Source organism: Macrotis lagotis, chromosome 1 (genome assembly GCF_037893015.1).
Source record: "Macrotis lagotis isolate mMagLag1 chromosome 1, bilby.v1.9.chrom.fasta, whole genome shotgun sequence".
NCBI lineage: Eukaryota > Metazoa > Chordata > Mammalia > Peramelemorphia > Peramelidae > Macrotis > Macrotis lagotis.
The window spans coordinates 94,331,674-94,353,450 of NC_133658.1; the positions used below are offsets into that span (position 1 = coordinate 94,331,674).

The 21,777-nt window shown below is 36.4% G+C and overlaps 1 protein-coding gene and 1 non-coding gene across 4 annotated transcripts in view; both read left to right on the top strand.

The window, feature by feature from the left end:
• Positions 1-21,777, top strand: part of PLEKHH2 (pleckstrin homology, MyTH4 and FERM domain containing H2) — a 124,002-nt gene that overhangs the window by 11,126 nt on the left and 91,099 nt on the right. For all 3 annotated transcript variants that reach the window (XM_074204804.1, XM_074204828.1, XM_074204812.1), the window contains exon 2: positions 827-956. In XM_074204804.1, the coding sequence (XP_074060905.1) occupies positions 834-956 (123 nt within the window). In that variant the 5' untranslated portion in view covers positions 827-833. The remainder of the gene's footprint in view (positions 1-826; positions 957-21,777) is intronic.
• LOC141510392 (U6 spliceosomal RNA) lies at positions 4,725-4,827 on the top strand. Its single transcript, XR_012474887.1, has one exon. It is a non-coding gene; the product is annotated as a U6 spliceosomal RNA (small nuclear RNA).

The window sequence follows — 21,777 nt, forward strand, 5'->3', positions numbered from 1 at the left end:
CACACTCAGGGGTGTGCTGGATCCAACTCATTAAGGGATTATTAAATTTTCAATGTGAGTACTTAATACTTAAGAAAAACTTGTATAAATCAGGGCTTCATGTATTATTTTGTTGATTGCCTAGATTTAAGAAACTGTTAATAATTCAGATTAAACATAAAAGTGTATAGTTTGTATTCTTGTTTTCCAGGGGGATTCTGCTCACACTTCTATAGTATCTCAAGGTTTAGGTGACAGTGGACAGAGCACAGGATGAAGTCTCATCTTCCTGAATTCAAATCAAGTCTCAGATCCAGGACGAATCACTTTACCTTGTTTGCCTTAGTTTCCTCATCTGTAAATGATCTGGAGAAGGAAATAGAAAAATCACTGTAGTATCTTTACCAAGAAAATTTCAAATGGGGATATTAAGAATTGGACATGACTGAACAAGAACATATTGTAGATAAATAAGACATTCTTTCCATTGTATACTTGGGAAGATTGAGAACCAGTGATATTAAGCGATCTGTCCAAGATCACCAAAACAGGAGTGGAGATAGGACTGAAACTGGAATTTTTCCACTCATTTGAACACAGTCAGTTGTAAAATATGTTTCAGCATTCAAAATCTTAATGTTTTAATTTATTAAATGACCTAGTATCTAATTACATAAAAACTATATACACATATATGTATATATAAGTCCATCTCTTAAGACAACTTTTACTTATTGAATACTAGTCAATTACATAGAAGGTAATTTTCTGTAATCAATAGATGCTGAAACAAATTCTCCTGAATTCTAGAAGGTATTTTATCTATTGAATCCTTCTTCCTTTCTAGAATAAAGATGGCGGAACTTTTGGAACCAGAAGGAAACGTAGATTGGAAGGAAAGATGCATAGCCTTGGAATCCCAACTCATGAAATTTAGACTCCAGGCAAGCAAGATCAGAGAACTTTTAGCAGAAAAGGTAAGTTTTTCCACCCCACCTTAAAATATCTATTTAAATGTAGGCCTTAAGAAATTTTTCTTTTTCAAGTCCAAATTCAACTGATAAAAGACAAGTCTGACCACACCATTCCACCCTAGTCATTAAACTCCAGTGACTCCTTATTTCTTTTAGAGTCAGATATAAATTGCCCTGGTTGGCATTTAAAACTCTCCACAACCTTGCCCTGTTCTACCTTTCCAACCTTATTACATGTCTCTTTCCTTGGTATGTTGCACAGTGCAGCCACACTGGCCTTTTTTCTTTCCTCTGAATCTTTTCACAAGCTGTAGAAAAACTTTTCACAAGTTTGTAGAAAACGCACTCTCTAATTCCTACTTTCTGAATTATGACTCACCTCCAAAGAAAGCTTTTCCTGTTCCTCTTGGTTGTACCTCCTCTTCCTAACACCTCTTGTCTTACTATTACTTCTTATCTCCTTGGTTTGTGTTTTATAGTTACATATGTGCCTGTTTTCCCTTGTCTCCTCCCTTAGAATATAAGCTTCCTGAGGGCAGGAACTATTTTGCTTTTTTGTTGTTTTGGGGGATTAGAGAGAATTACCTTTACTTACACAGTATTTATCACATAATAGGTGCATAGTTATTGATGAACTAATATTCTAATTATTCTAATATTAGTAGAAGTATTTTACACTAAAATTATAATTATTCAGATTAAACTTTTTTAAATATTAAAAATAACTGGGGTGAGGCAGCTAGGTGACGCAGTGGATAAAGCACCGGCCCTGGAGTCAGGAGTACCTGGGTTCAAATCTGGTCTCAGACACTTAATAATTACCCAGTTGTGTGGCCTTGGGCAAGCCACTTAACCCCATTTGCCTTGCAAAAACCTAAAAAAAAATAACTGGTACGTGCCAGTTCTTTAAACAATATATGCCATGTTATTTCTCAAGGTTTAGTATTGAGATGAAAAACATGTCTTTATAACTATAAGTAGTATATGTATGAATTGAAAGTAGGTAATGAATGATTAATGAATGATAAAATAGTTACCTTAATTTCTGCAAGATGAATGGTTTTGGTCTGACAGATTAAATACTTTGGAAATTAAGGTCAAAATGGTTTTAGAATAAAGTAACCTGACAGAGAGGTAGCTAGAATGGAGCACTTGGGCTGGGATCAGAAATACCTGAGTTCAAATGTGGCCACAGATACTAACTGTATGACTCTAGGCAAATCATTTAACATTGTATGCCTTAGTTTCTTCATCTATAAAATGAACTGGAGAAGGAAATAGCAGACTACTCCAGTATCTTCCCCCCAAAAAACCCAAATTGGATCATGAAGAGTCAGATACAAGCTGAAAAACTCAACAACTGACAGAGAATGTTTTTCTCTTATTTTATAACTAATGTTGAAACTTAGTAACTATCAAGGGTATATGTGTGTATATGTTAACTCTGTAGTAATTATACATATTACTAAAGTGGCATTCGGATGGTATGGTGAATAGGGTGCTGAGTTTGGAGTCAGGAAGAACCGAGTTCAAGCATTTACTAGCTCTATGATGTGGACAAGTCACTTAACTACTCTCTACCTCAGTTTCTTCAACTGCAAAATGGGGACAAAGTAGGTTTTCTATAAATGCTTAGTCCCTTCCTTATTATTAGCATCATGTTAGCTAAAACCAGATTTAGTACAATGAGTTTCTCCTGAGAGCCCTACCCAGACATCGCAGTAGTCATTTTATAGTAAGTTTGACATAATTACCTTATACTGATATGGAAAAGTGGTCAGATGAGATTAGGGTCAATATCACAGTTTTCATTATGTAATATGATGTTAAGAACTAACATTTCTACATATAATGCTTTATACTCTGCAAAGAATCCTACAATCCTTATCTGATTTTATTCTCAAAACAACCCTGTGGTGTTGTCATAATGACTATCATAATGAGTTTACAGACAGATTCTTAATTGTCAGCATTTCTAGGCCTATTGAGATGGGTCAAGTTATATTAGACTTGTATGACAAAAAATGTCAAGTCTCATTTCAGTTTCTGACCATGAGCTTGTTTCTCTGCCATTAATTTGAACCCATGACAGTGAAGAGTTTGAAACCTCATCAGATAAATGTCAGAAATGTCCTGTAACTTTATGCTTTCTATTTTGTAGCTGGAGAAATTAGCATTTAATAGAAATTTCTCTTGGAACTAATGGTAACCAAAAGTTGGTGACAAATTTTTAAAAGATAAATCTACTACATCAGTTTATTATCTTATAATTTGTTTTTTGTGTGTGTGATTTAAAATAAACACGTCATCCTTTTCTTTTTTTTCTCTACCTCTTCTGACCACTTCAATCTCCTCATAGCTCATATGATACCCCTGCAACTGGGATCCAAAACTGTTGTCTCCCTTCTCAAATGTTCCTAGATATTTCTTTTGTGTTGTTTTTTTTTTTACAAAGCAATGGGGTTAAGTGACTTGCCTAGGTTCACACAACTAGGTAATTATTAAGTGTCTGAGGCTGATTAGAACTCAGGTCCTCTTGACTGCAGGGCTGATGCTCTATTCACTGCACCACCTAGCTGCCCCCTAGATGTTTTTTTTGTTCCTATCATGCCCCATTTCCTATTCTACTTATTTAGATGTTATGCTTTTCTTCTTAGATTATAAGCTCCTTGAGGACAGGCAAGAACTGCATAATTTTTCATTTTTGTTTTTCCTGACTATTTGCACAGTGTCTTGCATCTGTTGAATTGAAATTAATTGTTACTTAAAGATTCCATGGATATTATCTTAATGAATGATGTAAGTATTTCTTTCACTGATGAAGATCAGAATCTATTGAAGCCTGACTCTCCTGAGTGGGAGTCTTGTCCATGTCTTCCCATCATTCTGACATATGGAGGGATTAGCAGTGAGTGAGAGAGATGGTAGGAGTAGAATTGACAGAGTCTGAAAACTGATTAAATGTGGATGGTGAAAGAGAGGGAAAAATCTAATGTCTTGAGCCTTGGGAACTGGATGGATAATAGAGCCATCAACAGATGTAGGAAAATTGGAAAGGATAATAGCAAGGTTTGATAGGGGTAGATCATTTGTGTTTTCAAATATTGAATTTGATGTCCTGGGATAACATGCAGGTTGAGATGTCAAACAGTCAACTGAAGATGTAAGACTTGAGTTGGAAAAAAGATCTAGGCTGGAGAAAGATATTTGAGACTTCCCTGGGTAAAAGTAAAAATTGAGCCCAAAGGAGAGAATAGAGAGAGAAAGAGAGGATTGACTGAGGATGGAGGAGATCTTGGGAATTAGAAAGGTCATGATCAGCCAGCAAAGACCAAGAAGCCATAGATAGATACAAGGAGATTTTTGCCCCTCCTAAGTAGACCTGTGATTCATCTGTGTGGAAGCTCAAAGGGAAGACTTTGCTCTCCCAGTGTGTATCAACACCTTCTCTGTAAACTTATAGTCTTAGTTTCATGGGGCACTGAAAAGTGAAGAAACTGTTCAAGGTTACTGAGTGAGTACTAAAGGCAACACTTGAAACCAAATAGGCTTCTATCTATTGCCCCATTCTGGAGGGAATTCAAGACAAATATCATTCAAAATCTGTAGCAATTGAGTTTACTTACTACTTAATTTATATGTGACTAAAGGAAAGTATCCTTTTTTTTTTTAAAACCATAGTAACTAAAATTAGAGAAGTAGTATTGCATAGTGGTTAGAGATCTTGTCTAAGAGTCAGGAAGATACAGATTCAAATTCTACCTCTGGTTCTTGCTTCTGCAGCACATATACTAAAATTGGAATGATACAGAGAAGATTAGCATGGTCCCTGCACAAGGATGACACGCAAATTCATGAAGTAAATTCTACCTCTGACCCAAAAATGGCTATGTGCCCTTGGGCAAGCAACTTAAAATCCCAGTGACTCTTATAAGTCCATAAGACTACAGAATTGTTTCTGATCTGTGATGGTACAGGGTTTTTTTTTTTATTTGAAATGAAATTACAGGTTTGGAGGACAAATACTAGAACTGCATAAGTTAATTTTTATTACTAATCATTAAGTGATCAGTTTGTCTATGAACTAGTAATGGGAGCAATATAAAGCAAATATTTCCATTTCTATGACTTTATTCTTTTGACAGATCTAAGAAAGGAAATTATTCATATGCATTTTGCATATTGGAAACTAGATAATTTTGCCACGTTACTCATGGTTTCCTAGTAAATAATTACACTTCCAAAATGGGAATATGGCTTTACATAATATTTTCCATCAGACATACTCCATTCCAAAATCATATTTTTTCTATAGTAGTATCTTTGCTTACTGACACTTTGCGACCCACTCATTTAATTCCTCATCCATGTTCCTACTTCTTTTCTACTTTTTTTTCTCTACGTATCTACCTATTCCTGCCTTCTGCCTGGGTTGTTTGTTACACATAAGTATTTTTGTGCAATTATAATATCACACATTTAATTGTGCTTTATACTTTTCAAAGCATGCGTGATCTCACTGCTTTTGAAAGTGTATGGTCCAAAGCCAGATGCTGCATTCCTGAGGCCAGCCAGGTCCCGCCTAAAACTTTTGGTTTTGAGTTAGTATCATCTGGCCTTGGTCTTCTATAGTGATTCTGTTCCCTGTGGGAGCAGTGCCTGGGAATCTGGACTGAATTCAGGTCATCCTCAGTCCCGAGGGTGGGTTTGGGAAGTTGGCTTGGTTCTGGTCTTTCTAACCAGAATTCTAGAAACCTCCCACCTTTTTATTAGTATTTATTTCTAGTTTGCCTCTTGTTCTTCTCATTTTGCATTGGTGATGCCTAATCAGATAGACTTACGCTCTTGTCCTCTAGACAGAACTATATAGAATCTTACTTTTGTCCTTAGAAATTGTGGGTATCGCAGTTCCCCATCATGCTCCATTATATTTTTTCCAACATTCTTTCCATTCCACTCCTTTCTTTTTTTGTGACTAAGCATAAAGATTGGACACAAAAAAGTCAACTTGGAGTGATTTAATAATAAATCAATGCAGAAAGACATCTTTTTATTCTCTTTAATAGGAACTTTGAAATCACTAGGTGCTGAGTTGTGAGTTTTAAAAGATGATATTCATGTTGATTTACATTTCTGGAGATTTCAGAGGTGTAAAGAACGGGCTGCTAAGCATTTAAAAATAGGTTTGTTGAGGGTATTTTTTGGGCACCATCAGTACTACTAAGCACACTGAAACTTGGGAAGAAAGAGGCCTTGTTGAAGTCTTAGGCAGAAGCAACTTCTGTATGGGAGAGGTCTTTACAGGAATTTAAGGAATGGTGTTGGAAATGTCCCTCATATGCTAAATACAGGCTCCACAAGGAAGCTGAGACCTAAGTGCATGTTTTCTTGCTATGTTGTGTATTATACTCAGCTAATTTTTTGAGCCAGAGGAGAAAGGAAAAATTTATTTTTTAAAGTTAAGGTGAAATGTTATTTCCTATGGGTTCTATTTCCAGTAAAAAAGCAAGGTTGAAGAATATGAAGAATTTTTCTTTTTGGCACCAGTTTAACTGATCTAACCTGCTGCTTTACAAATGTGGTTAGAACAGCATTATTTTACTGTGCAGTTGAGAATTCCTTTATTCCTCTTGGGGAAGATTGAATTAGGACCTTCTTGCAGCATATGTGATTTCACAGAGCTTGAGATAAGGCTGCATCATAGAAATGAAGACTCCCAATAGAGAATATTTTCTGTTACTGGGCTTTCTAGGATGATTCTGCATTCTGACCCAATAGGAATTTGTCCTTAAGTGAGAAGGCAATTCCGATGAATCTGAGGGGGCTAATGGAGAGATTCTTAATGTTTTTGGATATCATGGACCCTTTTGGCAACAGGCTTCTGAAATCTACAGACCCAACCTCATAATAATGTTTTTAAACACAGGACTGAAAAACATGTTAATTATATTGAAATAATTAAATATTTAAATTGATAAATTTAAATAATTAAAAACTTTTTTCAGAGTTCACATATCCCAGATTGAGAATCACTGTTCTAGTGAAACTTCATTTGAGTATAGTAGTAGAATTCACTGAGTAAATCTGTCACAGAAATGGTTCTTGAAGTTTACAGATGTATTTCTTTATCTGAGCTAAAATTAATATTAATATTCACCCATTTCCCAGAAAGTTAGACTCTTACACTTGTGGTGTTTAGGGGAAAGATTATCCTTGGAGAGGGGCATCAGTGAAAGGACTGGGGATGACAGACCAGAGGAAGTTGTGGGAGGAATACAGTGGTCATTGTGGGGAGGAAGCACGTACCACCTCTAATCCATCCTGATACTGATGTCCATGTCCATTTGTCAAAGGAGGAAGTTTGCATTGAGTCATTTTATTTGAGTAAGCTGTTTTGGCTTAGCATATTATTTTTCCCTTTGCTCAGAGAGACTGCAAGAGAATTTTTAAAAAATAACAAAACCATTTACTTTTTGGTCTAGTCAGATTTAAAGTAGCTTCCTTCAGTAAAAGCCTAAAAGGATTGGTTGTGGAACCAATCCAAGTGTTACATTGTAGGACAAACAATGAAGGTCAGAGTTTACAGGAATGTTTCCTGGATTGCTTCCTTGGGGGCTTTGAAATGTTATTTTTCTGTTTTGAAGGATCGTGAAGAAAGTATTGTCTTTCATGCTAACTTTTTACTCTAAAACTAATTGTCAGAAATTATCATAAATTTAAAAGCCTTCAACAAAAACAATAAAGAAAATGAGAAATAGATTCACACTAAATCCTTTGCCTTTAAGCAAATGAATTAAAAACCAACAAATATGCATTTATTTTATACTATTTTCTAGACCTCAAAAACTGATTTTTAAAATTTTAATACATAACTTTTATTAAAAGTAATGAAAGTTTTAGCAAACATTCATAGTTTTTTTTATGTTCTATGCTTTGTCAAAAATAAAATCTTTTTCTTTTGACAGAACTTTACTTGGTTTTAAAGTAATGTCTTAGGAAAAAATGTTATCCATATGAGGATCATAGCTTTTAGAGTCAAAAGAAACTTTAGAAATAAATTAGTCCATTTCTCTAATTTTACATGTAAGTCTGAAACAGAATTTGAACTCTGTTTTTTCTGATTCCATATAAGAAAGCTAAATCCATAATATGTTAATATAGGATTTGAATTAATCTATTCATTATATTTTAGGAAATATGATATTCTAATAATCTACATACAATAATTTCTCAGTTTCCTCATCTGTAAAAATGTTCTCTAACTAAATACTAAATTCTAATTCAGAGAACCAAATTCTCTGAGCCCAAGCAACAATTTTACTCATGATTCAAAGATTAGGTATCAGACCTCTTTAGAACTAACAGGTTAGAATCTAGATGGTCCCAGAAAGCTTTGAGGAAAAGGTAGAATTTTACCTGAACTTTGCAAGACTGATGAAATTTTGATAGGCAGAAATAACAAAACAGTTTGGAAAAATGGGCTCTTAATTTAGGAAAGCTAAAAATTTATTAGGAGTACAACGAATTGCATAGTCAGATCAGAGTCACAAGCAGCAAGTAGTACATACAGAAGTTAAATTGGGGCTAGTTTGTGGATCAGATTAAGGAGTTTAGGCTTTATTTGATATGTAATAGGGAGCCATTGAAAGTCTCACACAGAAGAAAGCAAGCGGGGACAGAGCCAAGATGGCAACAGGAGAAGAGCCTCTTCTAAGGTATTCTCTCCATAATATTTCAAAAATCTTAAAATTAAAACTCTGACTAAATTTGCAAGAGACAGAAGCCACAGAAAGATTCAGTGAGGCAATTCTCCAGACCAAGGTAACCTAGAAAAATAGTGGAAAGGCTCCGCTCCACCAGGTTAGAGTGGCAGCCTGCCAGAGTGAAGAAACTTCAACCTCCTGGAGGTAGCCCCAGGGTGCTTGAGAGCCCCGGCTTACAGCAGCAGGGGCAGTTTCCTGACCTACACCCTGGAGAGCACTGGGCACAAATTGGAGGATCAGTGGAAGGGACCTCTGCCAGAGTGAGCCCAGACCCTCAGAGCAGTTGCAGCAACCATCGAGGTCAGCTCAGCAGCAGTGGCCACACAGCAGTGCAGATCCAGGAAACGGAAGCAGGTGTGGAGCCAGTAAGCAGGAGCAGAGTCAATAAGCAGGAGCCCCCAGGCAACTGAGCCTTGAGTGCTCAGCCCACCAAAGGTAAGGGAGTGGAGAGGGACTTCCAAGGTCTGTCCTCTGTCCCTGGAACAGGACTCTGGGGCTCTGACCACATTCAGATCCTGATCACAGTCTAGGTTCCCCCAATAGAACAGGGACCCTCCCCCAACCTCAGCCCCATGGCAGAGGGGTGTGCTTGTGGTCATTCACAGACCAGGAGGGAAGACAGAGTTTCACACACTGAGATCCTTGTTGGGGGTGTCCCAATAATATTCAAAAGCTCAGGAAGTACCCCAAAGCCAGGCACAGGCTGGGGAAATGAGTAAACAGAGAAAAAAGAGGAATACCATTGAGAAATACATTGTCTATGATCTCAAGAAGGATCAAAATACTCAATCTGAAGATGAGGAAGTACAAGCTTCTGCATCTAAAGACTCCAAGAAAAACAGAAATTGGGCTCAGGTACAACAGAACCCCCAAAAGATTGTTAAAATAAAGTAAGGGAAATAGAAGGAAAATAGGGAAAAGAAATTAGAGAGATGCAGGAAAAACATGAAAAAGAAGTCAGAAACTTAGTCAAGGAGATCCAAAAAAAATGCTGAAGAAAATTAGATGTTAAAAACCAGCATTAGTCAAATGGATAAAACAGTTCAAAAAGTTCTTGAGTAGAAGAATTGGACAGATGGAAAAAGAGATAAGAAAGCTCTGTGAGGAAAACAAATCCTTCAGATATAGAATGGAGCTAAAGGAAGCTGTTGATTTTTCAAGAAGTCAAGACACAATACTTCAACACCAAAAGAATGAAAAATTAGAAGAAAATGTGAAATATCTCATGAAAAAATAACTGATCTGGAAAACAGATTCAGGAAAGATAATTTAAAAATTATTAGGATACCTGAAAGTCATGATCAGGAAAAAGAGCCTTGACCTCATTTTTAAAGAATTCCTACAGGAAAATTGTCCTGATATCCTAGAAGCAGAGGGCAAAATAGAAATTGAGAGAATCCAACTATCTCCCCTGGATAGAGATCCAAAAAAACCCCCAACCCCCAGGAATATTATAGCCAAATTCCAGAACTCCCAAATCAAAGAGAAAATATTACAGGCAGCCAAAAGAACACAATTCAAATATTGTGGAGCTGCAGTCAGGATCACCCAAGACTTAGCAGCAACTACATTAAGGGCTCATAGGGCTTGGAATATAATGTTTTGGAAGGCAAAAGATCTCAGAATGCAACCGAGAATCAACTACCCAGCAAAACTGAATGTCCTCTTCCGGGGAAAATGATGGACTTTCAATGAACCAGGGGAATTTCAAATGTTCCTGTTAAAATGGTCAGAGCTGAACAGAAAGTTTGACCTTCAAATACAGGACTCGGGTCAAGTATAGAGAGCAGAGAAGAAGGGTAAATTTTGAGGGACTTAATGATGATGAATTACATGTATTCCTGCATAGAAAAATGATAGTGATAATACTCATCTGAACCTTCTCATTTAATAGAACAAGTTAGAAGGAGCTTTTATAGATGAAGCACAGGAGAGAGCTGAATTTGAAGATATAATATATTGTAAAAATGGAGTCAATTTCTAAAAGGGAAATGTAATGGGAGTAAGAGAAAGGAGAGGTGGAATAGGCTAAGATATTTCATACAATAAATTTTTTTTTTTATTGCAATGAGCTATTGCAATGATATGAAGGGGGAAGGCATGGGGGAATGAGGGAACCTTTGCTCTCATCAGAGGTGGCTTGGAGAGGAAACAGCATATACACTTAATGGGGTATAGGCATCTATAGTAAAACAGGGGGAAGGGTGGGGATGTGAGTGATGGAGGAGAGGGTGGATCATGGGGGGAAGGGTCAGATAGAATACATTTTCTTTTTTACTTCTTGCAAGGGGCTGGGATTTTGTGGCCTGTCTGGGACCACAGGGCTGGGTGGTTGCTGGGCCTTAGGAATGCCTTTTGCCAACCCCAGGGCCGGTGATCAGTCTACTGCACCACTCAGCTATCCTACAGCACATTTTAGAAGAGGGACAGAGTGAAAGGAGACAGAAAATATAGTATGGTAGTGGGGAGGTATGAATAGGATTTGTGATCAGTAATGACAATGGTGGAAAAATAGGGAAGTAACTTTTGTGATGGACTTATAAAGAATGTGAGACAGCTATTGGTGTTGAAACACAGACTGAAGCACGTTTTTTTTCTCTTTCCTTTATTTCTCATGAGGGTCTATATTCTTTGGGGGAAGGGGGTATTATGTTTATTCTTAAACAAGAATATTTAATAATTATATAAAAACATTTGTACAAAAATAAAAATTAATTAATTAAAAAAAGAAAGTCTCACACAGAAACAATAATAATTTGTTGTCGTTGAGTCATTTTTCAGTTGTGTTCAACTCTTTATATCCCCATTTGGGAGTTTTCTTGGCAGAGACTAGAATCATTTATCATTTCCTTCTCTAGTTCATTTGACAGAGGAAGAAACTGAGACACAGGGTTAAGTGACTTGCCTAAAGTCACCCAGCTAGTAAATGTCTGAAGTCAGATTTGAACTCAAGAAGATAAGTCTTTCTGATTCCAGATTCAGCTCTATCCACTGTGCCACCTAGCTGTACTAATAATATAATACCTGCTGTTTTATTTATACAGTACTTTAAGGTTTGCAAAGCACAATATTTATGATCTCATTTGATAACAAAGGATAATATAATTTGGGAAGGGGCAACTAGGTGGTACAGTGAATAGAGCACTGGTCCTGGAGTCAGAAGGACCTGAGTTCAAATCACAGCCTCAGACATTTAATAATTATCTACTTATGTGACTCTGGACAAGTCACTTAACCCCACTGTCTTGCAAAAACTAATATATACATATATATATATATATATATATATATACAGAAATATAAAATTTGGGAAGATTAGTCTGGATATATAGAGAGATTATATTGGAACATAGTATTAGTGTGATTGAAAAACCAAGTGACATAGAATATAAGGAAGTCAAGGCAAGAAGAAAGGTTCCCTGTTCAGTAGGCATCACCTGGGTTGGTAAACTCTGGGCTTAAATTATAATAACAGTTTCCCAAAATTAATGCTTCTTTGGCTTATTTTCCTCCTATTAGTGAAAATTTCTTGGGCCTAGGCACTATCTTAAGAGATGAAGATACAGAAAGAGGCAAAAGACAGTCTGCCCTCAAGGAGCTTACATTGAATGGGGGAAACAACATGAAGATATATACAATGCAAGCTATTTACATAAATAGGAGAAATCAGAGGGGAGGCACTGGAATTAAGAGGGGTTGGAGAAGTTTCCTGTAGAAAATGGGGCTTTTGTTAAGACCTTAAACGAGGCCAGGGTGGAGAGAGGAGCCCAGAGTTTCTCTAGTGGGGGAAACCTCAGAATACAGTTTCCACATAGCTTGTGAATAGGTCTCCATAGATGTAGGTAAAAGAGTCTCAAGTTCTGTGCAGATGTTTAAGGGAATCTCAGGCACAGGACTGTCTTTATTTCTCTCCCTTCCTTCATGAAAAAGCCACCAAAAGAACCCACAGATGTACATAGACCATCAATACAATTCTCCCTTTCTAATGAATCCCACCTTTTCCCCAGGAAGTCTCCAGACTCAGATTACCCCCCTATGTTTCAGACTCCCCTCTGAAGGGAAGCTGGGGCAAGAGAAGTTAAATGTCTTTTATGTAGGATTATTTAACTAGCTAGTGTCTTTTTTTTTAAATGTATTTATTTAAGGCAGTGGGGTTAAGTGACTTGTCCAAGATCACACAGCTAAGTAATTATTAAGTATCTGAGGCTGGATTTGAGCTCAGGTCCTCCTATCTCCAGGGCCAGTGCTCTATCCACTGTGCAACCTAGTCTCCCCCTACCTAGTTAATGTCTTGAGGTCACATTTGTTTTTGTTTTTTTTAGGTTTATGCAAGGCAGATGGGGTTAAGTGGCTTGCCCAAGGCCACACAGCTAGGTAATTATTAAGTGTCTGAGACTCCGGATTTGAACCCAGGTACTCCTAACTCCAAGGCCGGTGATCTATCCACTGCGCCACCTAGCCTCCCCTTGAGGTCACATTTGAACACAGATTTTTCCTGACTCCAGGCACAGTGTGCCATCAACTAACTGTAAGAAGTTTCCCTTTTATTACTATATGGATAGTCCTCTTCCCTTGAAGACCCTAGAGCTAATAAAACATCCTCCTTTTCAGAAGTGTGGGTCCCAGGGGTGGCTAGGTGGTTCAGTGGATAGAGCACTGGCCCTGGAGTCAGGAGTACCTGAGTTCAAATCCAGCCTTAGACACTTAATAATAATGCCTTGGGCAAGCCATTTTTTCATTTGATCCTCACTCACTACAACTCTGTGAAACAATTGTTATCACTCCCTTTTTCAGATGAGGAAACTTAGGTAAAGTGACTTGCCCAGGGTCACACAACTATATCTGAGTAAATTTTGGATTCTCCCCCCCAGTAACCACTTGGTTATAAGGGCAATTTTTTATTTTTGCTGCTGTATCTACTGCCAAATGTCATAAAAATTGTAAACATTTAATAAGTATTTATTGAATTGAGTTGACTCTACAAACAATCCAAACCACTCTGACTGGAATTTTCAAATCTAGCAAAGTAAGAGATACATCCCAATTATAAGAGCCAAATTACTAGAAAAAATGAGAGGAAGAGCAGAATCTATCACTTTGATCTCATCTTTATACTGTCATAGTAGAGAATGTGATTAATTCTTGACCTAAAAGGTATGTTTTGTCAAAGTCACATAGCTAATTGGTAAAAGAGCTGAGACTAGAACCTAGGACTCCCTAATGCCCAGTTTACTGTTATTCCAACTATACATTAATCGATGTAGTAATGAAAGTCATGCTAGGTTTGTATATACTTATACTTTCTAACATTTCTATAAATATATATATATAAATAATATATGTATATTATATAATTGTAATTATATAAAATGTGTGTATATTATATAATAATTATTATATAATTCTCTTGATTAATACAGTACTAATCAGGTTCAAGTGGAAGGTACAGATCTTGAAAAGCTAGTCAATTAGCTTCATTTTCCCTGTTCTTTGTTCAGACTGAACTTTAAGCTCCAGTACTTCCCATATCATCTTACATATTTATGTCATCATAAACCACTAGCTGAGAAAATATGAATAGATTAGCATATCCCTTTATTCTTTCTTTAAATATTCTCCTGCCTGCCACAAGTATCTCCCTTTCATCCTCCCCCTTCTTTTCTCTCTTCCTCTTTTACTCTACCCCTTCTCTCTCTTTTCTCTCTCCCCCTCTCTCTCCTCTTTTCTCTCTTTTTTTGGTCTCTCTTCCTCTTCCTCTCTCCTCCTCTTCTTTCTCTCTCCCTCTCCTCTCTTCTCTTTCTCTCCTCCCTTCTCTCATTTTTCTCTCTCCCTCTCTCAGGATTTCTTTTCTCTCTCTCTCTCTCTCTCTCTCTCTCTCTCTCTCTCTCTCTCTCTCTCTCTTCTTTCTCTCCTTTTCTCCCCTTTTCTCTCTCTCCTCTCTCCTTTTCTTTCTCTTTCCTCTTTCACTTTCTTCCTCTCTCCCCCTTTTCTCTCTTTTTCTTTCTTTTTCTCTCTACCTCCTTCTGTTTTTTTCTCTCCTCTCAATTAATCTCAAAAAATGGAGAACGCATTCTATCAAAAATCAAATCAAATCACTATCAAATCTGTAGATATTTTTTAAGTATCTACTATGTTCCAGGCTCTGTGCTAATCATAGCTGTCAAAGTGATCTCCCTAAAGTGTAGATGTGACCACGACATTTCCCCCACCCTCACCCCTCCCCTAATCCACCCTACTATCTCAATAAACTCCAATGGCTTCTAATCACCTTTGGGATCAAACTTCAAGTCTCCTGTTTGTAAAGGGCCATTCAGAGCCCTTTATATTCTGTCCTGCCTCCTTCTTTCCAATCTTCTTATACCTCAAACTAGTCCCACCACTGCCCCTACATACTCCTCTGACCTCCTTCTTGTTCCTCCATCAAGAGAATTCATCTCCCAACTGCAAGTAGATTCACTGGCTGTGCCCATGCCTATCATATCCAACTTTTGACCTCCTGGCTTCCTTTAAGTCCAAGATGAAATCCCACCTTCTGCAAAAATCTTTTCCCAATCTCCTTCAATCTCAAGTCTTCCTTCTGTTGATTATTTCCAATATATCTTTTAAATAGCTTATATGGAGATAGTTGTCTCTCTTTTGTTTCCCCATTAGACTTTGAGCTCCTTGAGAGGAGGGACTATCTTTTATGTTTCTTTGAATCCCCAACACTTTGTACAGTGTTCATAAATGTTTATTGATTAATTGAGGATAAATATGAAACATGGGAAGTCAATGTAGTAGAGTAGGAAGAATTCTGGATTTGCAGCTAAAGGTTCTCAGTTAAATCCCAGCTCTGCCCGTATGGCCTTGGCCAAGTCATTACTCTGGAATTCAGTTTCTTCATTTATGAAATGAAGAGAGACTGAACTCAATGTTGTCTATAGCTCCTTCCTACACTAAACCTATAATTTTAAGAAAGAAAACACCTGGGTGGGGAAAATAGATTTGTGATTTAACCACCCAAGTAGATTCAATTGATGGTTAAAATACAATATTTTGTGGCCTTGTGGTGTGTCCAAGCTGAATGTTAGAGTCTGTTTTCTTTTAGAATCTGTTTCAGGAAGAAAGACTAACCTGAAACACAACACTAATTGCTTTTTTTTTTCTCTGAAAGATTTCTTCTGCAGAACATTGTTGCAGGGCCATTTGCCAAGACTATTTCAGGCCAACCAGCATCAGTTTTAGCATCAGAAATATAAGAGACATTGGAAATAAAAAGCTTAGCATGAAATGAAGGATTAACTCCTATGTTTCAAACTCAGAACAGTGAACATTCCATTATAATATAATTTAGATCTGCAAATTAATAAAAAATTAGATAATTTGATCTTTTAAAAAAAATTAAATACAAATTAAAATGAAAAATGAGAAGTTATCAATAAGAGAGAAAATGTTTTAAAAATCAGATAATTATATAAAAATTATAATAGAAAAATATATAATATATAAAAGTAGTAATAGCTAACATTTACATGTGTTTTAAGGTTTGCAAAGCACTTTTAAAAAAATCTCCTTTTTCTCTTTATAACAACCCTAGGAAATAGGTATTCTTATTATTACCATTTTACAGATGAGAAAACTGAGGCTGAGTCATTAAATGACTTATCCAAGATCATACAACTAGTAAATTGTCTGAGATCAGATTATATATGTCAGCAAAATATAAAATTGTTTAAATAACTACAAAGATACAAAAATACTGACATTAACAAAAGAGGAAATAGAAAGACTAAAATTCAGAAAAAAAATTGAATAACCCATAAATAATCTAACATGGAAAAGAAATCTGTATATATATATATATATATAGGTGTATATATATATATATATGAAGATTTACAAATTAATTCTATCATCTATCTATCTATCTATCTATCTATCTATCTATCTATCTATCTATCTATCCTCTCTGTCTCTGTATCTGTCCCTCTCTTTTTTCTGCATCTCTTTTTTACTCTGCTTCTCTGTTTGTCTGTCTCTCCCCCTGTTTCTCCGTTCATCTCTCCCTCTCTCTCACTTTTCTCAAAAAAGAGAAGGCATCGTATCAAATAACAAGTCAAAGTCAATAGATATTTATTAAACACTTACTTTGTGCCAGAAAGGGAAAAGTAGGAAAAAAAAACCTACAAACCTATACCATTAATGAGCATAGATACAAAGATCCTGGAAGAAATCTCATGGGCCATTGAATTTAAGCCCTTCATTTTATAGATAAAGAAGTTAAGAAGACTTTAGGAAATCAAGGGAATTGTCCAATAACACGTAGGTAGTAAGCATCAGAGATAGGATTGTAACCCAAGTTTTCTGATTCTAGAGTCATCTTTCTTTCCTCTGAAGCATAGTACTTCTTTAAAAATCTTACATAAAATACTTACAATATATCCAAAAATGGTTTATTATGGACAAATTGGATTTATGTCAACAACACAAAAAATCAAAGATATGAACTAGACAATAGTAATAGATTCAGCTCCAGTTGAATAGCTGGATCTAAAAAGAGGTAAATAATAGATCAGTGTCAGCTTAGGAGATCCCTATGAGAGAACCTTAAGATTCCTATGTTCTTTACAGACTAAAGTATACTTTTTCCCTCTCACTTTATTTTTCTTGATATTTCTCTGTCTTTTTGGAAGGAGGTGGGATTATATATATATTTACAATAAGATTATTGTAGTAATGTGAAAATAAATACATTTTTTAAAAAATCTTGTATTTTTGAATAATTTATCAATAATTTATCAACTGGTAACGTAATAGGCAACATGCTTATTGAATTTGCAGATGATACAGACCTGTCTGTGTACTGAGTACAGTTTGGAATAGATTTGAGTACAGTTTGAATTCAGAAAAAGTTAAATATCTAGAATCAAAGAATTGCTATTTGATCATTGGTAGTGTGGCTGGAAATTTCTTTTTTTTGTTTTGTTTTGGTTTTTTTAGGTTTTTGCAAGGCAGATGGGGTTAAGTGGCTTGCCCAAGGCCACACAGCTAGGTAATTATCAAGTGTCTGAGGTCAGATTTGAACCCAAGCACTCCTGACTCCAAGGCTGGTGCTTTATCCACTACGCCACCTAGCGGCCCCTGGAAATTTCTTTTGGAATGTCCTGATCTGAATTTGGTCCTGAGCTAATGAACATTTTTATTGTTGACTTAAATCAAGGCATTGATGTCAGGCTTAGTAGATTTTCTGATGACAAAAAAGAGAGAAGAATGGTTGTCATTTGGTAGGGCAGAGTCGGGAATCAAAAAAAATTCCAAGAGATTAAACAGCTAAATGGTACATCAGTGAGAACACTGGGTCTGGAGTCAGGAAGTTGTCCAGTTGTTTCAGTTGTGTCTGACTCTTCATGAGTCCATTTGGGATTTTCTTGGCAAAGATCCTAGAGTGGTTTGCCCTTCCCTTCTCCAACTCATTTTACAGATGAAGTAAGTCTCACACTATGCCACTGTGCTAGCTGTTGCTAAATAAGCTATTCTTACTGAAAGGCATAGTTTCCAGAACTAATCTCTTCTACTTTATTCTGGTAAGAACACATCTAGAGGGCCGTGTTTTGTTCTGGGAAACATATTTTAGGTAGGATGTTGATAAGCAGGAGGGCAAGCAGAGGAAGGCAATCGAAAAGTTGAAGGGTCTTAACATCATTTCATATGAGTCCTGGAGAAACTGGAAATGTTTAACCTAGAGAGGAAAAGATTTTTCTAGCATTTCAAAGGCTCCTATATGGAAGAGGCATTTTTTTTGTTTCTTGAAGGTAGAACTAGGGGGAAGGGGTTGTCTCAAGTAGCAGTGATCCCCCCTCAGTGAGTCCCTAAGTAGAGGCTGGATGATTTCATGTAAGCTACTTTATAGTAGCAGATTCATTGATTAGAAGGCCATGGAGACTTTGATTCCATGAGGTAAGATTACCTAGGCCTTTTAATAAGAGAAGAATATCTGATATGAGAGATATATTATAATTCACTTATAGTTAATATTAACTGTCATCACTGTAAGTTTTTAAATGGCCTGCTTTAAAAAATTAATTATGTTGTATTTTTTTTTAATGATCAATTCTCTCTCCCATCTTCCTGATTCCCCACTGGGAAAAAGAAAGAAAGGAAGGGAAAAAAAGAAAAGGAAGGATGAAAGGAAGAAAGAAGGAATGGAAAGAAGGAAAAAAGAAAGTAAGAAAGGAAGGAAAGTAATAAGTAAGAGAAAAAAGCCCTAGTAACAGATTTGCATAGTAAAGCAAAATAAATCCACAAATTAAGATGTTCTCCTCCACTCCCCCCCCCTCCCCTTTTTGTTTTGTTCTTTGGAACTTAAAATGAAGTAATGGCCTTTTATGTGGTTACTGCTAAATGCTGAAAATTTAGATTTCCAATTAATTGTGAGTTAGAGCTTCATTATCCTTTTGCGTAACTTCAGACAGTTTGGAAATTTCTCAAGTGTATTCAGGAACTCTAAAGCAAACTTTGTAGGCTATTATGAGAGGAAGTCTTGTAATCATATCTTTTTTTGTTGGAACAAAAAGTTTATATTAGGAAAAAAAAATTACTTAAGGCTTCCATTCCTGGACCTTTAGGCCTATTCATTGTTGTAGGCTTTGAGTTTAATTAGGTTTCTCTGAGACAGAAAACATTTAGTATTGGGTCATTTCTCTGGCTGTACTTTGGGGAAAATATTTCAGATGGACTATTTTGATTATTAGTTGATTACTTCAAGCATTTCTCTTTTTAAGAAATTTTTTCTCTAAATTTTACATGGTTATCTTTCTTTCCCTTTATCACTATTTCACACATACATGCATATATAGGGTCATTTGTTTATCAGAGGACAATAACTTGCTGATCCATAGAATCATAAAGTCAAAAAGTTGGATGAGGCTTTGGAAGTGGTCCTGAAGAACATATCCTTCAATTCAGTCCCTGTGGAAATTATCTTACTCAAATAAATAAAAGAACTGGTCAGGATAGCAAGGATATTGCAAATGGGACTGGACATCCCTCAAATTTCTATACCTAGCATGAATTCTTTCTACAAGACACCCCTTGTCTCCCTCCCTCCTGGAAGTCATTCTCCTGAAGTTTTAAGTAATAGATGATTACTTATAGTTCCTTCTCTATATGCTTGCTCTGCCCTCAATGCCAGAAAAAGCAGGCTGCCCCACCCTCAAGGAGTTTACTTTCTAATAAAGAAAGCACCACACATAGGGGAGTATAGTTAGGGAAGAAAATTTTGCTCTAAAAACCTACAGAGGTGTTAATTGGGGCCTCAGCACACTCCATCCAGGAACTACAGTGGAGTTGATTTGATCGTGATTCATAGATTCAGAACTGGAGGGATGTGGAGGAAATGATAAATGAGATGCAATCAGTCGTTGGTGAAATTATGGAAGAGATAGTCAAAGTGTGGGGAATGAAATGAATAATAGCTGGCACTTTCCTAAAATCATAGCCCAGGAAGATAGTCAGATCTCTCAAAATCACATGGAGAGATATGCTTGAGCTTCCATCTGCTTCCCAAAACAGTCAGATATACAAGGTTAGCAGTTTGGAGGCCACAGACCATAAGGGAGAGAAGCCTGAAGTGCTGGAACCAGCTCATTAAAACTAATGAAAGCTGATGGTTAAATTTTCAGCGTTTGTATTTACACTTTGCTACAAATTGATTTATTGTTCTGTTGATTCTCTGGACTATAAAGTAATGGAGAAAATATTAAGACTATAGATTAAAGTTAAAAGTATGTCATACTTTTTTTTGGAAAGTTGGTTGTTAAACATTTGTTAGCACACTGCTCTTTGACAATGGCTAAACTTAGGCAGCTAGATGGTGCAGTGAATAGAGCACCATCCCAGTAGTAGGAGGACATGAATTCAAATCTGGACTCAGACTCTTGACAATAGCTGTGTAACTTTGAGTGAGTCATTTAATCTCAATTATCTCATATCCAGGGCCATCTCCAGTTGTCCTGATTCATCTTTGACCACTAGACCCAGATGACTCTGGAGGAGAAAGTGATGCTGGTGTCTTAGCAAAGCTTCCTCTCACTTAAATCCAATACATGGGCTTGTCATGATATCACCTCCCTGATGTCATGATCTTTGAGAATGAAGGACAAACAACAACAGCTCTTTGACATCATCAGATACAATGATTGACTCTTTATCTTCAGTCTAAAGTACTGGTCCTCATAACTGGATATATACTTAGCATCATAAAGTAGTCACTTGACTACTGAATATAGATATGATATTTGAATGCAAAAGTTAGTGGTTCTTCTGAAGAACCACATGATGGATCCACTTGTAGCTAAAGAGATAATCTGAGTACGATTGATCAAAAAGTTGCCCTTCCTGAATCCCTTTCATCATTTGTTCTTTGGATGATTTATGTATTTTTTTTTGTTTGATGGAATTCAGTTCAATTCCTATGGCTCACTAAAAAGACGATACAATGACCCTTGCTGGGATCATTTAGGGCAGATGAATCCATGGCAATGGGGAAGGTTAGAAAAGTGACAGATGAAGATTCAGGTTAAGTGGAAGGATTAGAAGAAACCCTCTTCTAGGAAGAAGCTTGAAATAGTGACTTCCTTGCCACCTTCTCTTATAACCCATTTTCAGTAGCTGTCCCTTGGCCTGGAATTCCTTCTCTCCTCAGATCTATCTCCTGGTTTCCCTGAAGTCTCATATAAAATCCTGCCTTCTGTAAGAAAGCTTTTCTAAACCCCTTTAATGCTAATGCCTTCTCTCTATTTATTATCTCCATTGTATCCTGTCTATATCTTGTTTATATATAGTTGTTTGTATCTTGTCTTCCCCAGTAGACTGTGAGCTCCTTGAGGTCAGAAACTGTCTTATGTCTTTCCTTTGTTTCTTCAGTACTTAGCACCATACCTATTCTTCATACTTAGCACCACCTTTCATCTAGCAAGTGCTTAAAAAAACAATTTTTGTTGACTGACTGAAGATTAAGGACCATCAGGAATAAATGTAAAATTCTATCTGGAAGAATAGAGACCAGCAAACCAAAATGGAAA